Here is a 21,819-nt window from a genome sequence, read left to right on the forward strand (position 1 = left end):
TAAAAAATTACATATTAATAATTATAGTAGTACCTTACCTGTACATATAATAATTTGTTACATTGTATTTAATTGGAATATTTGTTAACGTAAATCTTGCAACTATATTAATAGATGTAACATTTATTTGCCCTATGAGAGTCTGTTACGTAGACTGCTAAAAGCACAGGCTATCTTGATTTTATGCCTAACAATATTTTTTTAGAGTGGAGGGTAATTTTCAGTAGTATTGGGTCTGTTTTGCCTGGGAGCCTTAAAGGTTGTCCATTAAACACGTATTTTGCCTATCTAATCTTAGTTTTCCCTGTACTCATGCGAGCCTGGGAGCTGGCATCAGATTTATACGAGATTATTTTCTTAGAAACTTCTCAGAGTGGTGTGCGCCCCCTCTGAAAGCAGCTGTGGGGCGAGCAGAAACCTCTCCCCATGCCCATCTCTTACTGCCTCTCTCTGTGTTTTGTGCCCCCCAGTCGCAGAGTGCCTCTCCCAAGCAGAGGAAGCAGAGCGTCTTCACCCCGCCTGCCCTCAAAGGTACTGTGTGGTGCTGCCCCTGCCCTGGCAGGGCGCGTGCCCCTGCCGCCGCGGCGCGCGTCTCTCCGGCAGCGGGAACGCCGGGCACCTGGCCGTCGCGGTCACACTTCGAAGTCACTGTCTGGCATCGACCGTCTGCCTGACACAGGCCATCTATATGTCCTCACCACACCATCTTGCAGCAGTGGCAAATATTATTATTTTTTTTTAAATAATCTTCTTTTTTTGCGAAGTCTTGATACTTGTATTAGTTTGATATAACAGGTATTTCTATGCCAACCCTTGAAGCCAACTCCTGGAATATATGAATTCTATCAGCACTGGCCTGTACAGCTCTCTGTTTCTCACGTAAGCTGCTCCCACGCGCTAGGCCCCCTTTCCAGGCAGCTCTGGAAAGAGCAGCCGGAATTGTGGGCTGGGGACCTGATCATAGAGAGTGTGAAGCCTTTAAGCCAGGGGTCCTCAAACTTTGTAACCAGGGGGCCGGCGCGGATGCAGTGGCAGGCAGCCATCTGCGGCTGCTTGGTTTCCCCCCCAACCCCGGTGGGGGGGGGCGGGGGTGTTCTGTAAATACCGGGGGGCGGATTGAGGACCCTGGGGGGCCGTATCCAGCCCATGGGCCGTAGTTTGAGGACCCCTGGTTTAAAGCGCTTACGTGCTTTTCAGAAATGAACGTAAAAGCAGCAGGAATATTAGCTGGGGTCGGAACAGCTACACTTGGGCCTTGTTTGTCAAATAACTCTGAACAGAGTTTGACCTGATGGTGCTTGCAGTGGAGCAAGATCTGTATCGATTCACCAGAGCTTCTGACTGACACGTGTCAGCGTAGGACTGTTCTCAGCCTGTAGACCAAAGGCTATCCTGTCAGGTGTCTCTTGATAGATAATGAGTATCCTCTATTTCCATTCCTTCTGCTTAACACAGTTTATTACCTGGCAAAAAAGGCAGGATAGATCTGATTTGTTGTGCAAAGTACTGCTGCTGCTTTTAGATAATTCACCATATCAGCCACGTCTATGTATCTCATTCTGTAGCTTCAGTTCCCTAGTGCTTGTCCTAGCAACAGTGAAAACATCACTCAGGTGCCACACGAGGCTTACTATCTGTTTGTCAAAATGGGCTGAAGTTTGCATACTGGATATTAGAAATAATCTTATTACAATCAATTATAGTGCCTTGTGGAAAGCAGCAGCTTTGCGTGGGTAGCAGCAATACCTGTTGATCTCGCCGCTGTGTCATTTTGCTGTGCAAGCCCAAGCCAAATACTGTGCAGATGAAGTGCTCTGTGAAACAGGCCCTTACATCCCCGCCCAAGGGCTGCAGCCATCTCGGTGTTACCTCTGGTACCCTGCTGAGACCTGGGGAAGTACCTGGCATAGTTTGCTTCTACATCAACTTCATTCCTAGGGAGCAGCAGGGAAGTAGGAAAGTATGTGATTCAAGATAGATCACAACTAACCCGAAACGTCTTGTTAACAGGACAAAACAAAGCACAAAATACCTCTCCTCAGCACCTTAATACCCCAAACTGCACAGTATTCCCAGACACACAGGTGGGCACCTGGAAGTTGATAACCCTTCCTGTAAACAGTCTGAATTGTTCCAGATTTACCATACTGTAACTGTCATAAATACTATCCTTTTTATTTTAAAATTACTTGAAGTAGAAAATGCATTGTTCCTTCCTCTTCATTGTTACGAAAACTTGAATGTTATTTTGTGTAGACTAAGAGATTAGGAGGCAAACGTAGCAATGTGAAATACACAGCGCTGTGAAAGCGTTACTGAGAAACAGAGTTTTAAATTATTCTAGTTTTATAGCAGTTGAAGATAGCAATATTCAGCAGCATTTGCAGAATAACAGGCTTCATAATTACACCCTATTCCCACGGCTTTGCATATGTTTATTTCCTGTGGGCTGTTTCTCCCTCAGTATACTCACAATACGGTACTCCATATACAGTAAAGAATGAGATTCTGGATGCTGAACCTCCCCCCTCCACACCCCCTTTGGCTGCTCTGCATCCTGCGGGGCTGTTATTAATGGAAGGTGGGAAAGGCTGTAATCCGCTGCCTTGCATTCAAAGATGGAGATAACAAACCTCCATGAAACAGAAGTCATAGTGGAAAAGAGGGACACACACCTTCGTTTGCTAATTTCTCTGGCATTTTAGTAGCTTTTAGCTGCTGTTAACTCAAAGTTCCCAGAAATAAGCCCAGCCTGCAGGCGGGTGCAGTGAGCTGTGGGAGAGGCGTGGGGCCGTGGCACCAGCTCTGCTCTGTGCCTGCCGCAGGGAAGGGGTCAGTACAAACCGTGGGGACAGTCATGCTTCAGCCGAATCGCCAAGTAGCTCTTGAGATCGTTATTTCTTCAAAGCAAAAATATTTTTGCTGCACTTCCTGCAGGTTCCTTGAAATAGTTACACAACTGTGTGAGTGAGAGGTTGCTAGTTTCATGAATTCATGGCTGAGCAAGAGTAAATGAACCCACATGTTGTGATTACAAACAAAATAGGAAGTTGTTAACATGGTTGAAAGGAGCAGAAGCAACCTCAGACAGTACTGATGACTAGTTACAGTACCAGAACTACAGTACATGTTACATGGAATATGCAAATACATGAAAATATATGAAATAAATGAAAACACAGTCCTGCTGAGGTTCTGCATGTCATGGTAAATATATGGAGATCAGCTTGTTAGTTAAATGTGGGCATATTTTTCCCCTCTGCCATAGCAGTCACCTAAACTGAAAGACAATGTTGTTATCTAAGATCTCTCCTAAATATTTTGGTTCCATCCTCACAAGGGCTTCCTGCAGCTCAAGGCAGGTTTGTAGTTGCTGCAGCAAGCTATAGCAAACCCGTCTGTCTGCAGAGCCAGCATCATGTTGTGGTGCAACAGGCAGGTTCTTATTACTATATATTTGTGTTTACTTTGGCTCCTGCTTTTATTTTCCTAAACGAAAATGCACCAGAGTCCCTACAGACAGGACAAATAGCTGACTCATCTCAGAGCATTGTTCTTTTTACTGGAATACAGTGTGCTGGAAAAATCAATGTGAGAGCTATTGATTTAAGTGGTAATCTGGAGAGTGAATCAGACAGCAAACCAGATAACAGCTCAGTGCAGTGTTCTTGTTAGTATTACATTACCAAACCTAATGGATGTCACAGAGGTTTTCCATTTTGCTTTCAAAAGCATTTCTTTTTCTAACCCTGCTACACTAGTGTTTGTTAATTCCACACTCTTATGCAGCGTGCGATGTTGGCAAAAGCCATTATCTGAAGATTGCACCAAATTATTTGCAATTTACCTCTTCTCACCTTTTTTTCTAGGTATAGCAGCACTCTTAACTGAGGGTTCTGACTGTTTGTGTCACTTTTTTCTTCTGTTACTCTTGGGCTTTGATGTCTGAACTTCAGATTCTCACATCCTTCTGTAACTTCCAATGCCCTACCATACTAATCTTGAATCTCCATCACTTTCTTTCTTTTTAAGCTCTTCATGTGTTGGAGGTTGGCTTGAACCTCCCTATGAAAAACACCATAAAAACAACCAGGGGAAGGTTTCTCAATTTGAAGAGTCGCCAGTTTTACCTGGGGCAGACTTTTCCAGCCAATTCTCATTGCATAAGGCTTGTTTCTCCTATTTACTAATCTGTTTCTCATTCTGTATGACAAAACCAAGAAGAATCCTTCGGTTCTTTCCCTCTGTATCAAAGCAGACATCCATCTGCTTTAGCACAAGTACCTATCCTTCCATCCGCCATCCATCCAACCACAAATAACATCTTTAAGGATGTCTTCGTTGTTCTAGTCGGTGGGTTAGAGGAGGTCCTGGAAGTCTTGCTGGATTCTCACCTTTTTCCTCTCACAACTTGCCAGAGAAGTCTAAAATGGGACGATAACCCTCCCAGGTAGAGAAGGGACCAAGTGGAAGGCAGCTCAGGCTGCCAAGGCAGAAGCAGATTGCACTTATCCTGGGTCATGGTGCTTCCTTGACGCTCCATTGCCACTTGAGAATCAAAAGAGCACATTTGAGCTTCAGAGCTACAACTGCGACTTTCCATCCCGAGGCATAGTTTGTACTGAGGCAGGTTTCCTTTTACCTAGATAGTAATTTTTTGTTTGGTATCTCGGCTCATCCTTGGAAGGAAGCACAGGCTGAAGTGGCAGGAAGCAAGGGTTACAAAGGCAAACAGACGACAGCCCGAGCTGTTCCCAAACCTGCACTGCTCCCCAGAGCTCTCAAGTCTCCACATTATCTACCAGATATTGCTATTAATACCAGCAGCTATTTAAATACCATCAAGGTCTCCCCCTGTGAAGGAAGTGCACGTTCCCGAGTGGTTTGAGGATTTCGTTAACAGTGAGCCTACTGGTGTGGGTGTGCTGGAGGTCAGGGAAAGAGGAAGCCCTCCCTTGTGCCTGTTCGCCCTGCAGGAGGCTATTTAGATCAGCACCAAGGTCCTGCGAATTTCAGCGGGCTTTAAGGAGAGTTCTTGCAGCTTTCTGTGTTCACTGGACCACCTTTGCAAATAGCTGCAAAAAAATGAAATCATAATTAAAGTCTTTCCCTACAGAGGTGAAAGGTACATGTGACTGTTTTCCCTCTCGGCCTTTTGGGAAATACATTCTTTAAACTCCCCTCTTAATGTGTTTTTCTTTGCATAGAAACAAAGACTTTTTCTTGAGCTAGACCCCAGCTACAGCATTTGAAATGGGATTAAATCTGAGTTGTTACAAATCTAAGGAACATTCAAAGACACCATTTCAGTTTGACTCATTAAAACAGCCAGGACTCACTGGCTGTTCCCAAAGTGTTCAGGCCCAGGGATTTGATACATGCATAATTCTAGTATTTACAATGATGGTTGATATTAAATGAGCTCTTTCTAGCTTCTGCCATGCATTTCAGATGCTTGGCTTGTTTAGTGCCTGCTTGTTCTTCTCTCCAAAGGAAACAACATGCAGAATAAATGATTAAAATCATGATGTCCCTCCTGAAATATGTAATTTATTAGAAGCAATTAGTACAGTATGTGGCCCTCATCCAGATTTGTAACCCCTTAGGCCAGCTTGATGATGTCTGATGCATCTCATTACTTTGTGACTGAAGGTTAACAAGGAACAGGGATAGAGTCTGGAGACATAAAGGATTATTGTAGTGTGATAAGCACTGAGTTTGGGACCCACGAGAATCATTGTGGAACAAAAATCTCAGGCTAAATTTACTTCAAGTGGCAGAGGAATGAAGTTTGTCGGTCTTAAGCGGTGAGTACAGAAACTTGTATCATTTTACAGGCTGCCCTCTTCCACAGCAAACTCTGGGAATAGCTTCTAGCATTAGCTGAAGTCACCAGCATAAGAAAAAGAAACATCATGTTACACTAGAAAGAAAAATGTGGTGTCTTTGTGCAATTTCTGCTTCCTACATTTCTTACATTTAATTTTTAGGACATTAATACTAGCCACAATATAACACATCTCACACAGTTTTCTGACCATCAAGTCCAGGTCTATGAAAATTCACAGGCTGAGCTGGTGTGCAGTCAGACTTTTCTTATGTAAGTCACTTTGGCTCAGGGTTTTACATTTTCCCAGTCTCTCCAACGATGATCCTTTTGTTTTAATGTGGTTGTGCTGTACACGAGGTCAGAACAAGAGAAGGAGATGTCTTTCAACTGTCCTTGTATATTTCAGATCTCCTTGCTTTTTCAGTGGGCTAAAGTGTTGTGATAAATGCTGGGCACATGGCTAGGACCACTCCACAAAAGCAGGCACCATCCAGTAGCTGAAGCAATCCCCGAGGCTGGGGCCAAGTCCTCCTCTGATGCCTTAGCAGAGCTGCAGTGTTCCTGGAGCAGCATCTTTAGCCTGGTGACACCCATTCTTCAATCCATTCCTCTTAGGTAGAAGATCTATCTCAATATGCTGTTTCTTGGGTAACAGAAAGCGAAGTTCTGCCTCATTATTCATGTGAGCTGCTCCTGTTTGCTCACGTGTTATGATGTGACAAAGCACCTTCAGTGCATTTAGTTTCATGGGTGGAAGTCCCACAACAGCCCAGACCTCCTGAATCAATGGGGAAAGAAAACTTACGCTGCAGTCTTGTATCATTATGATTTTCCTTTTTGCCTAACCAGGTCACAAAAGAAAGGTGCAGCTTTGGTTTCAAAAATATCTTCATTTATATATCATTCTTACCCACATCTTAGTCAGGTTGCACCTTGATGCAACCACACCACTTAGCGTAGTGAGGCCTTGAACAAATTTTCCTGGTTATCTTTTCCAAGGTGCTACCTTCCTTCCAGTGCTTGGTCTCTTTTTCTCACTCTCTCTACCCTCCTCTCTCCTTCCTCAGACTTGTACAGTAGTATGATGACAGTAGATACATTTAAAAAAAAAAAAACGAGCTGAATTAATTAGCGAATCACTGAGTTGGTGAATGGGATGCATTAGATTGCTGCCATCTCAAGTTCAGTTGGCTGCTATCAGTCTGCTACTGCCCAAAAAGCTGGCAGACGCTGTCGTAGTCTGTATTTAATTTCTTACTGTTGGCAGCTTTGAATGCATTTCATTTCACACAGCTGGCGGCTTCTGCTTCAAAATGGCTCTGGCCTTGGCTGCAATAAATACCACGGTACCTTTAGAGAGACCGAGGTGTTCAGTGGAGACTAAGCTTGACATCTGTTCTACAGCAAAACTGGGATGTTTGTGTTATAAGTTGTCATCTGCCACTATTACCTGGAGTGTGAAGAAGAAAAGATTGTGCCAAGCACTAATATTGGTCCCTAAATTATCACGTGTGGTTTGAGGGCCTGATCCAGCATGGACCGAAGTCTAAGGGAGTATTTTCACCGTCTTCATTTGGTTCAGCACGAAGCCCACCTATCAGATGGCTCTCTAATCGTCATGCAATGAATGCTGAACTGGCTTCTTTTTAAGGGTAGGTTTTTATTTTTATGATAGAAGGGTAATCTTACAAATGTCTGTGAAACGGCATTTATGACTTGAAAATAGTGTTAATAAGCATTGTTGTACTAAATATAGAGCAGTGTAAACACCACAGTATTATTAATTGCTTCTAAGCAGTTACAGACAACATTAAAAAGTCAACCTTTAAGAGATAGCATAAAATATTATAGAAAGAGAATGTGGGAGACTTAGTACTCATTGTAAAATATAAAGTAGAAAGCCCAAGAAGGGCAGTGTGTGTTGTTCTGGTTACTTTATATCATGAGACATATTTATAGTGAAATTCCAAAGATTTTGGCAGTGCTGTGCTCTGAATTGAAACAGCTTTTGGAGAAAAGATAATATTTTTGTAGGAGAAGATGTAAGGTTCTTAAGAAGCCAGTCATTTGGCAGGGCATTACATTTTATTTCCTGGCTTTAACTGTATGTTCTATGTTGGAGGTTAACAACCAAGCCACGTGGCAGACACTGACTCCAGCGAGTCCTATTGTAACAAATAGTAATTGCTGCTTAGTTTCATCTCAAGCATCAATCCTGAATTTGATCCCAAGCAAGATGATGGAATGAAGACCTAGATTACATGTTGCTGCTCCTGCTTACGGTTTGGCATCTCCTGGGCTCCTGGACAGGAGCTGCAGGATCGTGCGTACAGCAGGGACAAGTGTGTTTGTCAGGTCCTTGCCCCTCCACAGCTCTGTGCCACGGATCAACCCCGCTGGGGAGAGCACATTCCTCTTACAGCACTGCCGGGGGTCTGGTGTGTGGAGAGGCAGTGGGGGAGCTTGCTCAGTTTATCTTGGGGGCTTCTGGAGACAGAGATAAGTACAGCATGTGAATAGAGAAGTACCTGTCTAAGTACTATTTTTCTAAAAAGCCTCCGTACCATGTAGGCTCATGTCTCATCTAATTTACCTTCAAAAGAAAAGCCTTCCCTATGTTAGTATCTACCTGCGTATTTCTGCAGTTCCTCTGTGTCTGTTAATGTGCCCTCTCCATGAAGTCGTATTTCTTTTATAGAAGTCTCCACCCCAAAAAGGCAAAGCTTTCAAAAGGCAGCATGGCAGGCTACAGGCAAGCCCAAGGTTAACAGTGAGTTTGTATAACATCAATGGCACCACTGTGCATTGAACAGTGGTATTAGCTTGGTACAGCAAAACCATCCCGTGACCTTCCCAGCTATCACTCCATCAGCTGTGCTGGCCCTTAGGAGCGTGTGTAAGAGGGGCAGGCTCACAGCCCCTCAGCAGAGCTCCCACCACCCCCACTCACTTCTCCTGGCATCAGGGCTGGGAGCTTGGAAAAATGCAATGATTTCCTTAAGAGCGGCTTCTGCCCACAAGTTGTTCTTCCAGGGGCAGCAGTTTACCGTTAATTATTTTACTTTCTACTGTCAAGTTTCACTCTGGCCCAAATAAATGTCCAAGTAGCAAGTTAGCTTTGTGGTATCTCTGTCTCTGAAAATGTGATCCTTATTTCTGCAGTTAGGCTAAGATAAACCTTGTTTCTGATTCTTAGAGACCATCTGTGTTGGATTTCTTGTGGTGGGGATATTGCCTGGCTTTTTATAGTTTGAATGTTCTTTCCCTTTTGAAGTGTAGGCCTATTAGTCTGAATTTATTGAAAAGCAAAAATTTTATAAAGAAGACTATATGGTTCTCCTCCCCTCCATAATTTCTCCCTTCCTTCACCCCTTGGGATGCGACATTGCCCAGTTTAGCAGGGACACAGAGTTCCCAAAACCATCCACCAGAGCTTTGGCATGGAGACAAGAACACGAGCAGCCCAAAGATTTCAACCACATCCTTCCAGGCCCACAGCTAGGACTGAACACTCACATGAATTATGTGTGTGAATGTAACCAGAAAAACACAGGAAATACTGCAGCTAGCACGTGGATCTGAACAGGGATCCATCTTCCTGTGAGCTGCGCAGGCCAGAAGGATGTTGTTTAAAAACCTTTCATCTGGTGTAGCTGCTAATTTTTCTTGAACTAGTGGGAGGATTTTTCAGGTTTTTCACCGCTCACCCAACCTGTGAACCGATGTTACTCTGTGGGTCTTTTATAGCTGGACGAGACTGTCAGGAGGCTCCCACCAATCTGTAATATTTAAAGGCATCTAATTTTTAAGAGTGATTTTAAGAACACATTTAAAGGCTCAGGAAGGATGAGACCAGGTAAATGGAGAGCAGCAAACCCCCGCTGAAGTGATGAGTGACACTGGTGGCAGAGCCAGCTGTGTCCTCCATCCCAGCAGAGCAGAGCACCCACAGGCTGGCCACCCCCCAAAGGCAGAAAAAGGCATTAGGGTTTTCATTTTCTTTCAGGAACGAGGAGAAATTATGTAAATTCGGCTTTCAGTCTCTTTGCAATGGTCAAGAACAGAGTTATTAAAGAGAAAATAGTAAAAAATAAAACCAGTGGGATTTTTGGCTTGAAGCTCCCCCTGGTGACACGCAGGTGCAGTTCCGTACCGCCCGTACTGGTGAGTTACTAAACGGCAAGGACGGTTGTAAGGGAAGGAGTGGAATTACATTAAAGTCTGACTGCAATTTCTAATGTCAAGGCAATATCTGGAAGGTTTTTACTACTTTTCACCTGCGTGCCAGTGGTTTTCCCCAAATCTTTGCGGTGGTTAGAGCCTGGCTTTCTTCAAAGTCACTCTCGGTGAGATCAGAAGAGCAGCATTAAAACTCATTTTTACAGAATCTATGACTCTGATACGAATGTATCTAAGCCTTTAGAGAAAAGTCTACCTTTTCTGTACTTTGTCTATATTTTCCACAATGAAACGGAGTAAACTAATGTTCTTGCTTGTGCTTTCCAGAAAAATTGAGGACAATACTTGTTTTCAGGCTCTGACTGTTAATGTGAGCGATGGCGTGCTTCCACGCTGTAATTACATTCTGGTTGTACTGGATGCTGGCTCTGGGGTATTTGGATGCCGTAGGCAAAGCAGAAGAGGTAAGTTTCTCGCAAGCTCAAGTCACTCACACAAAGAGCCACTAAAGATTTTGCCCCTGATGTTTTGCTGCCCATGGCAACTGCGAAGTGAAACTGGTTGTATCTACTGTAATGCAAACAGTTTGCGGTGCCTGCATTTTATGTTGAATAACTGATTTCTTAACATCGGGGTTCAATTTTCCAGCAACCCCCAAAAATTTAGATACAAGGATTTAGTGGGTTTTCAGTTGTCAGTAAGCTTAATAACTTAAAATGAAAACATTTCAAATTTAAAATACTACTAAAGATGTCAAAATAATCCTTTCACTGTTTTCACCTTCCCTTTTCTCCTCTCCCAAGAGATCAGTGCAGAGATACTGCCCCAGACCCCTTCTGATATCTAAGCCAGGACTTTGGTTTTGCTGAATTTGTGCAACAGAGAAGCGCTCTGGTTGTGCATAAACATTATGTACTAAATTGTTTTGTGTTTCTTTTGGGGTGGGAAAACCCACCTATATTATTATGCAAAACTTCATAAGTCACTGTGTTTTACTTTGTCTCACTTGATTCAAGGGATTTGTACCTTCACTTTGTGAAAATTGCTCCTTGCAGCAAAGCGATGCTGTTCTCTATCTCCCGTTGAAGTCACTGTGGTCAGGCAGTTTTGGAGAACCATTCTCCACCAGATGTTTCCGATGTTTTATGGGAAAGGTCACCACTTTCCCAGACGCCAGGGAAGGGTCTCCCCGCAACCTTGCCCCCCGACCAGCATGTGAGTGAGCACAGTTCAGCCCCTGGCTGGGACTAGCAGAGGTACCTGCATCCTCCTCTTCCTTCTGGCTGCAGCAGCTGGACTTAACAGGTCACCAGCCATCTCTTGAGGGTTTAAAGGTGTCAGCCTGCATCTTGGGGGGACTTTCCATCAGGAGCCCCAGCTAGGGGGTAAACAGCACCTGTCAGTTTGCTCCTGCTTTGCTGCTGGTTTGCTGATGAGGCAGCCCAGCTCCAGGGGCCAGGGTCCCCACGGCCCCCATGCCCCTCCACACCCTGCCCGGTGGACAAGGCCACCTTGCTGCCCAGGCTGGTCTCCCAGCTCAGCTTCAGCCTAGTGGGGACCTCACGTAAGCCTGGGGTCTCTGGAAGTTGCTCTGTGCCGCAGAACCTCATGGTGTTTATTCTCTTGCTCTGATACGAAATCTCAGCCCCCACAGGCCGCTGCGCCAGCCCACGGGGAGCTGTGCTATCCCTGCTCCTTCCCACAGCCTGCTGTGTCTGAGGAGATCTCAGCACACAAAAATATTTGCAGAGTCTCAGACTTATCAGGAAGTTAAGCAGGTAGAAATGATGAGAGATCTCACGGGGCGTGTCAGTCTAAATAGCAGTAGTTGAGCACGAGGTCAAAGCCAATGCTTCTGAGCGTATTTAAAACCTACAAACCTGTTACATGAGAGAAAGGAACTAGACATGCTTTTCTTGTCCTAAGAGTGCATTTTTTAGGGGAACAAAGTAGACAGTCAAGTTGCAAAATGCTCAGCAGTGTAAGGTCCCACAGCTACATCTGCACAAGCAGAGCTTGGTTCCCTCCCGAGGCTGACTGGCCCCACACAGCTCGCATCCATGCTGCACACCCTTCAGCGCTCCCAGATCATGGGCATCATCCAAAATACCCAGTGGAAATGTTCTCTGGCCTGTGCCTAAACCAGGCTGGGAATTTTCTGGGCAAGAGCCAGCTGGCTCAGACAAAGCTGGGGCCTGGGCAGATGGCTGGTCAGTGCAGGCAGAGCAGGTCAGTGCCCGGCACTGCCTCCTGGCACCTTTCAGTGTGGCCGTTAGCTGCAGCCTGCAAGATGGGTTCTCAGGGGCCAGCGTGCATTTAGGAGTCAGGAGCATGGATTCTTTGGAAAAGCCTACGTTGAACACTATTGAAAATCAGGGAAATCTATCTGCTGTCCACACTGCCTCTTCTACGCAGTTACTTTCCAGACTAGAGATGCAATTTTATGTGTACATACGGTTATGTCTTATGAAACAGTAATGATAGGCACGATTCCCTTGGCTACACTTCTCTGTGCTGGAAAAGGAGGAGCTTGTATGCAATGAGTCAATTGGCACGAATGGAAACACAGGAAATTCAACTTAAACACAAGAAACACAAGACTTTTTTTTTTTTCTTCTTCTTCTTTTTTTTTCTGTGACAGTTGTCAAACAGTGGAATGAGTTGGCTTGTGGCATCTCCATACTTGGGGGTACTCAAAGTCTGACTGAATACAGTCCTGGGCAACCTACTCCAGCTGACCCTGTGCTGCTGAGCAGGGATTTGGGCTAGACAGTCCCTGGAGGTGCCTTCCAGCCTCAGCCGCTCTGTGATTCAATAGCTGTTTTACTTACCATTTATGAAATGTAAACCTTTCATAACATGGTAATGACAAGCACAGGAAAAACTTCATCCCACAGCTGCCTACATTAGAATTTCACCTGTCAGTCCAACGGCTAACATCACACTTTGTGGCAGTACATTGTCCGCTTCTGTAAGAGCACTCTCTACATGTCAGTTTGGTTGATACTCTGTCTTAACGTCTCAGAATCAAAAGTTAAGATTAGGGTAGGCTGCAAGCCCCAAATAAGTTAGCTCTTAGCACGAGAAAAACTTCTCCAGCAGCAGGGGGTGTTGATGAAACAACAATTCTGGTCTCCCAGAAATACTCCGGTGCTCCTAGACAGTTAAGATAACTTGATTCATAACTCATATGGCAGGCTTTGCTTTGGGTAGCATGAAACGCCTGCTGCAGAGGGGGAGGGGAAGGGTTCAAATCATCTTCGCCTTCGGTCTTCTGAAATGGATCCCAGCTGCTTGAGATGATCTCAGCAGCTCACAGGCACAGAGGTGGTGACAACCGAAGAGGCTCATTCTTCCTGACAGATTCCTGCTTGGATGTAAGGACTACAGCTACAGTACCTGTAATATGAAGAAAATGGTAATTGCCTGTAATTCATATGCCACCCATGAAGCAACTGCAATGGGGATAATTTAATGTAAACACTGACCTATCAATCACTTGTTTAATCATCACAATGTTTTTGTAATTTTGAAGGTGTTTATAAAATACTTAAAAGAAAAGAGCTCATTTCAACGTTTACAATATTACTGATGTCAGGTTACGCTGATGCCAAAATCCTATCTCCTTTGTCATCATAAGAAGGATCACAGTGAAGATTATAATTATAACTCAGTAGGGGATTCATCAGCAAATTAACAGAGAAGCTTATAGACTTCTGACAGAAACCAAACAGACTGGATTAATTAAAAGTGAAAGCCACACAGCACATGGAATGTGTATGGCAGAGAAACACCACCTTGGATTTTTGGCTGACCAGCAAGCATTTTGGTCCCGTGTTCATTTTAAAAAGTACAACTCACTGGAAAGCTTTTCATTCACGCCCTAAAAATCTCAGGCTGCACAGAGTATTCAGCTAGAGATTTAAATCTGTCATTAACGAATTCTGCGCCGTGTCTGCCCCAGACCATGGAAAGAAATAACAGCCACAAAAAGAATAACAGAAACAGAAAACATGGATCCAGAATATAAACTGAACAGAATGCTGAGGGTACCGTGCCAGGCCTGGGGCTGAAACAGAAGAAGCTGTGAAACAGCAAAAGCTGCTCAGTCGTTACACGCAGGACTTTGCTCACCCATCATGTGCTCAGGCTTCTGCTTCTCAGGATCACAGCTTCCCCTTCTCTGTCAAGGATTCTCTCCCCTCAGGATCGGCAGTAAGTTTTTTCTCATCTGTTTAGGTTTCACGATCTCAGAAAAATCCCCAGGTCAGCCAAAATATAAAGCAGTAGGGCCACAGTGCAGGTGTCCAGGAAAGAGCGAGCAGCTGGATAATGCTGTCCGTTAATGGTGAAGTCAGATAACAATGCCTAAAGAAAACTGAAATACAGTTGCTCAGAAATGGCTAGTGAAGTGATGGAAATGCAAATGTTTCCTAAAGCATTTTCAGTATGGTTTTGAATGCAAAAACCTTAATTTCCTTTGTGTTTTGAACTTCTATAAAAAAATTAAATTAATTTTACTTTAGTCTTTCTAAATTTTTATGTTTAACAAACTAGGCAAAATCAAACTTTTTGGTACTGCTAGTATTAAATGTTTTGATGAAATGTTTTTTCCTTTCTTTACTCATAAAGGAAAATGTGAAATTTCCAGGGTTTTTCTAATCACAAGCAAGCAAAAATTGTAAGGCTCCAAAGAACTGCAAATATTCAGCTATTGAAGCCTGCTACTGTCCTTTTTACAAATGCTCTGGCCTGGATCCATCCTGCTTAAACCCAGCCAGGCATGGAGCTACCCCGGGCTCGTTAGAGGCTGCCAAGTGAAGAATCAAGCCCTGGAAGCCTCTCTCTTGCTGACCGCACAAGGCATCACAGGCAAGTGCGTTCAGTAGTAAAGTACCTGAAGGTTGGTGGGCATCTGTGCTTAGCCACACGCCCAGGCTTGGGCATCCCACAGGGCAAGTTCCTACGTTGCCACAGCAGTGAGCAGGAAACAAGGGAGATAGAGACCGAGGAAGCAAAGGTAAAGTCAGGTTGGCTCTGACCGTGTAACCTTTTTTAACGGGGTTTATAATTATCACAACAAGGAGGGAGAATCACATATTTTTGTACTTAAAAGCAAAATGGAAGCTGCCCAGGGTCTAACAAATAATTGTGCATTGAGCAAAACATTTGCCAGGCAGCATGGCCAAAACTAGTGAGACCGCAGTGGCACTTGCCCTGTGTAACTAAGGGCGGGCATTTCCAATTACTTGTTTTGGTTAAAATCTTGGTGAAATCTGATCCCAGATTCTGTCTGCAGCTGACCTGTGACTGGACCTAAATCCAGCTGCTGGTCCTTGTACGATAATCCGGTCACAGCTGCCAAATACCTGGTACGCCCAATCTGGATGGGGTCTTACATGTCACATGTCTCCTCAAGTCTGCCACGGTATTCGATACTGCAGAGGTACCTATGTCCCCTTGTTCCTTATACGCTGCTTTTTAAGCCTACCTTTCATAGTTAACAGAATCCTATGCATATTTAGGACATAAAAACATTACTCCCTACACAGGTTAAGTTTTGCAGAGAAACTTTCTGAGGAAAAATTACCTGCCCAAAGGGGTGTGAGCTGCAGCTCCAGCGCAGCGCCAAAGCTCGCTTGGGCTCTACAGAGCTCATCAGGCTGAGAATCCTAGTCGCGTAACTAAAGTCTACATCAATAAATGTCCCTAGGATTAAAAAAACCCCTTCTTTGCCATCCAGAGACCCAACCAAACACAAAATTATGGTGAGACAAATATTTGTTTTCACAAAGGGAATAGATCCATTCTCTTTTATTCATGTACATGTATTTTTGACATTGTCAAAATGTCAAAAAAGCTGTTTGCTTTTTTGTTTTCAAAGGGAATCTACAAAATTACCTTCCTCAAAAAAAAAGGTTTGTGGAGGGGCCAGGCTGGAGAGTGAAAAGGTGGTTGTTACTGTTATCAGTGGTACTGCCACACATTGAGAGGTTATTTTGCTGTATAAGATTTCATTCCCCTGCTTTACTAATTGGACTTTTTATCACACATTTTTATTTACGAGCCAATCACTGTAAGCGAAGGGTAGGTAAAAATGCTGCACTTTGTTCTCACGGCTCAGAAGTTTGCAGTTGAGGAGGGGTGTTCCTTTTCCATTCTGTTTCTGCCGCATGCCCTGCCAGAGCAGCAGCGTGCAGCACGTCTGCCTTGCTCCGGGCTGGCTGTCGCAGCCCCCCAGCAGCTGCGTGCCCCACGCTACCTTTGTGACGGATTTTGCAGCAGAGGCATGCTGCTTCATCTGTCCCCACTAGAAACAGATCTCTGCCAGCCAAGAAACTTTTTAAACCCTAATGGAAATTGCCATTCGAATGGAAGCCATTTTATTTGAAGTTAAAACATATGGCATGAAAAAAGAGCCATGCTACTGTTGTGTCACAGTGTACTTTTCCATATCATGGCAGCCGTAACTACCTCACATCCCAAGTAGGTGCAAATCTCAGCCCACTTAAGATCCAAACAGCTCAGGCTCCTTCAGTTCAGCTTCTCTAATACATCATTTCCCCCAACAATTAGTTGCTGAAGTAAAACCCTTTAGAAATGCTGATACATTTGCTTTGAAGACTGGTTTGTGCAGCCTCAGCAGCAGTTTTGGACAAGATGAGTTTCTGCTTTGTATTAGAAAAGATAAAGTCTTGACTAACTGTGCTGAAGTAAGAGAAGCAGCCAGGAGAGAACATCAGAGGTTTACCATTAGGAAGTGGGGAAGAAAAAATAAAAAAAAAGAGAAAATGTTCTTGGTTGCCACTATTGGCAGGAACAGATTAAAGGAAATTAAATTGGTATGAGACTCAATTCCCTTTCTCACAATAGGATATAAATCACAATTTAATATATTAATGTACTGGGGGCAGAACTCTTATTTTTTTATTTTTTTTATCCTCAGCAAAAGGAATAGTAGCTGCGAACAAAGCATTTGTTCCTAGACAAGAGGAGGATCACTTTTGTACATGCTCATTGATCTAAGGGCTAGGAAAGGACCCTTATTTTTATATAATTGAATCTCTGGCATAAAGCACACCCTTCAGCCTAATTCTCCACTTGATCCCTGCTTTATGTTGCACGATGCCATGTATTTTACAATGCAGAAGTTAAGACCTCATATGAAAGTTAAGATTTTCCTAACCATCCTTAGCCTTTCCCTTCACCTACTTACAGCAGGCAGGATGGTAACATTGTTTTATTTTGTACATAGCAGTCTGTATAGCTAGTATTTGTCTTGTTTCTACTGGCAAATGGACTTAGATGTTGCAGTTGAAATACTGAGCATCGTTGCATATTGTCTTGAGCATCAGCTTTCCCAAGTCTTGACTGATGTGATTTTCTAGCTGTAAAACCATTTTCTTGTTTTTCCCTTCATGGCTTATTTTAAGTTAGTCAGCCTACAGAGTGTCTCAAACTGGAAACATGAACTAGCCCAGAGCAGCATGTGGTGAATTGTAAGAACGACAGAAGTTGCCTGGGAAAATGTAAGATATTTTAATATAAAGAGGACGTGCTTAGATAATGCTACTTGTAAACTTCTACGGCCAGTGAGTTCTAATACATATTTTGTGACAGTGGAAGAGCTATTGGCTTCTGTTATGGAGTAGCTGATCCAGGTTTGAAAATATGGCCCTTTATTTGATGGAATTACTGTAATCTTTTGACATAAGGGAACAATTCTGCCAGTCCTGTGATTTTGATCTGCTGTTAGACAGACAGCTGCCTGGCTGCGAGTGGTGTTGGTGTTAAAAGTGAGAGTTTAGCAGTTCCAGCAAACAAACACATTGAAAGCCATGAAACTTGGCTTCCAGGGAGCTGCTCTCCGAGGGGGGGTCTGGCCATCCAACCTTCCCAGGACCTGCCAAAGCACAGCACCTTTGAAGATCTGCCTGCGCTGACTGAATTCAAGCACACTTAATCAACAGCTCTAAGTCTAGCTCTGAACTATGAAAAATTGGGATGAAAAAATGTCAGCTGAAAAACTTTAATCCTCTCCTGGTGGCAGCCCGCGCAGCGCTGCCCAGCCTCAGCACCAGTGGGGGAGTCATCACCGCACGTTCCTCGGCACAAGCTGCTGTTGAGGTATTTGACCAAGAGCCATCCTCCACAGAATCAGCTGAGAAATATTTTCTGGCTTTCTGAAGGATAGTTAGCGTTGGGCTGAGATTGCTGGAAGCTGAAACCTCCACTTCGCTGCCTGCAGGGGCTTCTGCTGCTCACTTGAACCCTGCAGACTGGCTGACTTCTGCAGTCTGAGGGCTAGGGAGGAAGGAAGGGACCAGATGAGATGTTTACATACCAGCAGCAGTTGCCTGGGGCGACAAAAGCCTCTCTATTTACTCTTTTGGCTACTGTAAGTGGGAGATGCGGTCCCTTGGGCCACAGCGAGCTGACCCCTGCCTGTGGTGCATGTCCTGGCCAGCCTGCAGAGGACCGACAAAAGCCTTTCTGTGCTGGAGCAGCTCCTCCGTGCTTGCTGTATGGAGCCAGTGCGGCTTCAAGCCACTTCTGAGAGGGAAAAATGGAGTGGGAAGTGCTGTGAGGGAACAAAATGGAAAGCAGCCAGACATTTGCAATATGAATTTTGCTGCTTTCATACAGTCTTCATTGTGATAGTTTAACACTGAGTCTTTTGATGGGGAGAAAGGAGCACGAGACCCAGAATCTGTCATGTAAAAGGCTCACCGTGAGGAATGAGTATTGTATGACTACAGCGAAAGAGAAATTAGTAACAACCAGCAGACATTTAGAAAATTAGTCAGCCCCTGTTGCTTGGTTTCCGAATGATCCCTCACAAACATCTATGAGGCCATGGTGACCTGCTGGATATGCTGATGATCTGATCCAGATCAGATATGTGACCTACATAAACCTGTCATATTTGCCAGTGCTTCAGATCATTCGTCTTGATTTAGTCATCAGCACTTGTGAAATAGATGCACGTTAGAGAAAAAAAAAAAAAAGTAGATGAAATTGCATGACTGAATAATATCTTGGTCTCATAATCATAACATCTAAATTTTTTTCTCCTCCTCAGCCTCATCTTAGGTATAAAATAATGAAGCACACATTTATTTTTTTTTTGCTGATTTATGGCTTGCTAAAATGTCAACATAGTTTAAACCACCACACTGGTGCTTCAGATTCTTTTTATTCTAAATGTTGAAGGCCACCATGTCTGCTGGCCTTTGAAGACTCCATCAGCTGTGAAGGACAAAGTGACAGCCTGACTTGGCTTTTCTTTGGATAATCTAAACAGGATTTTGAGAGGACCTAGTGTGCCAATTTTCTGTGTCGCTTTCTTTATCCCATACCTCAACTGTTAAAGCCACATAGAACATTAATTTACAGTATTTCACATACATTCACTGTAAATAAACAGTAGCTATTTTAAGTTATTTATTTTTTATAACTGGAAATTCAGATCAATCACGGAAGCTGACTCTTGTTTCTCCGAGATCAGTGAGAGGAAGCCCCGTTAACTTTGGGAGCAGCAGGACCAAGCCCTGTGTAGTAACAAGTGACCTGGTTGTGTTCAGACTCCTTGACCACAAAGTAAGGGCAGACCTTTGCATGTTATCAAGCCTCAAGTAATTAGTTTGCCATGAAACTTTGGTTAACAAAAGCTTACAGGCACGAGTACCATTCAGAATCCCCTGAGTGACCCCCACAGAGCAGCATTTGTCAGTCTTTCTCAGCAAAGAACAACCCAACTTTTAGAAAACTTCCGAAGGCTGTGTCAGGCAGACTGTTCTCAGTTGCCCGCATCTATAAAGCAAAATTTTCCACATCCATTTACTTTTATTTTGTCTTCTCTTCCTCACTTTTCTGTTTGTTCACTCATGCACATGGGAATTGTCAAGGTCCGGGTCTATGTGGTTTACTGCTGTCATGTCACAGATTGCTTTTTGATGTTCTTTGGGCTACTGGTGGCTCAGGGACCACTCAGGAGAGTGGCTGCCTTGGGACACACCACGGCTGCCACCCTCGGCGAGGCTGGGCCGCCGCTCTGGTGCAGGGTCTGCTCGGAGGCAGGGCTACCCTCCTGCCACAGGGGATCTGCCGTGATTTATGAATGTGAGCATCAGCAGATGAAAGAATTGTTGCCAGGTTAGCGGACTGAAGCCATTCTTGTAGGCGGGAATGCAGAAACACAAGGAAAGGTATGTAAAACACATTTTTCTCCTTGCATACAAATATCATGTCACGGTCGAGCTCTTAGTTCATACTCGGTAACCCCCCACTGATCGCTGTATGCCACAATTGTCGTATTGTATCGATGTTAACATAGCACTCAGGAACCTGCACCAGGGATTAGGACCATGCCACATTAAACCTTGCTCAAACATTTAACAGAATTGGGTTGTTGCACTGGGGAAGTCCCAGCTGGGGTGTAGCAATCAAACCCAGGAACAGATGCAGAGTGCTAGGGAAGAATGCAACAGCCTTTGTCTCAGCATGTTGGTAACCAAAATATTCTCTGGTTGTTTCTTAAATTCCGTAACGGAGAATTTTGAGGAGGATTTGGAAGTGGCTGGGGAGGCTGGCAGTCGTATCTCTCCAGCATTCAGTCCAATGTGGGAGAAAGGATGAAAAAGCTCATTTAAAAGCCTAGCAATCGGAGCGCTGAAGCTTCATAGCTTTTTGGCGAGCTGAATGGTAGAGGGAGGAGGGCAGCAGCTGGGGAGGCAAGTAGGGTTAAGGACAGGGTCAGCGCATTTTAAGGTGTTACTAACAAAAGCTTAAGCACTGAACTCTGACTGGTATGCAAGGAGAGCTTATCTAAACCACCCAATTAAGTAAAAACGGATTAAAGGTTTCAGGAACTGGTTGTACAGATGAGTGAGATAGAAAGCAGGTCATTTATGCAAAGAGGAAACAAAAGAAGGTTTAAAATAGGCATTTGGGAAACACTAACATTTTTCTGACTGATTTACTGTCCTGCTCTTGCATGGAATATATACCTTTCTGTATTTCAGCTGTTTAAAACAAAAAAATGTATGTAGTAGGAATTATTTTTTTTTCTGGACAGACAAATTAATTTTTGATCAAGAAGGTCAAAGTTCCTAGGACGTGTGTTTCCAGTGTGTGTTCAGGGGGTAAGCCCTGAGTTTTACCATAACCAGTAATGACAGCTGTGTTTCTGATACTTTCACCAAATGGGACAGGGGGAAGACAAGACATCGAAATAAATTCGGTAGTGTAGTTGGCATGCACCTGACAATGAACATTGGAAAATTACTAAATCTGCTTTCTCTGAACTTTTATGAAGAAGAAAATGCTGAGAGTGGGGGCTGGTTAAGCTGTATTCTGTTGTACTGATAAAAGTCACAGAGAGGAAAAGCATTTAATAATTGCTCGGCTGCTATGGAAGGAGGTTTCTGCCAGGCAGCTGCTCCTGCGGGCTCTGATGGTCCTCGGCTTGTGTTGGAGGTGGGAACAGCAGGAAGCGTTTTGTGCTTTTTTTTGGGGGGGGGGGGGTGTCTCCCTGGAGCAGGGGGCTGTGCTGTGCCTGGCTGAGCTGTGCTGCAGTGCCTGTTGCAGGGAGAGCCTCGGTGATCTCCCCTAGCACTGACCCACAGAAGGGAGCATGTTTCCTCACATGGAGCACTCGATGCTTCTGGAAACATCTGGCAAAACATCTTGTGAAGTATTGAGAGTCTGTGTCACTTTCATTGTACAGATGCCCAGCTGAGCAAGAAAGCAGTTTCTTTTGTAACAGGAGTGTGCAGGCTTTGTTTGTCTTACACAGTATACGGGTTTTA

General features: G+C 44.1%; 2 protein-coding genes across 2 annotated transcripts in view; one reads left to right on the forward strand and one right to left on the reverse strand.

The window, feature by feature from the left end:
* PPP1R1C (protein phosphatase 1 regulatory inhibitor subunit 1C) overlaps positions 1 to 21,819 on the forward strand; it is a 53,406-nt gene that overhangs the window by 23,469 nt on the left and 8,118 nt on the right. Inside the window, exon 4 of the mRNA XM_040603803.1 lies at positions 471 to 531. Coding sequence (XP_040459737.1) covers positions 471 to 531 — 61 coding nt within the window. The remainder of the gene's footprint in view (positions 1 to 470; positions 532 to 21,819) is intronic.
* The window catches only part of PDE1A (phosphodiesterase 1A), a 249,915-nt gene continuing 239,967 nt past the window's right edge, over positions 11,872 to 21,819 (reverse strand). Inside the window, exons 20-21 of the transcript XR_005829343.1 lie at positions 14,144 to 14,387; positions 11,872 to 13,408 (exon numbers count right to left, since the gene is read on the reverse strand). The gene's annotated coding sequence lies outside the window, so the exon portion shown is untranslated. The remainder of the gene's footprint in view (positions 13,409 to 14,143; positions 14,388 to 21,819) is intronic.

The sequence above is a fragment of the Falco naumanni genome, chromosome 8, assembly GCF_017639655.2.
Source record: "Falco naumanni isolate bFalNau1 chromosome 8, bFalNau1.pat, whole genome shotgun sequence".
Classification (NCBI taxonomy): Eukaryota; Metazoa; Chordata; class Aves; order Falconiformes; family Falconidae; genus Falco; species Falco naumanni.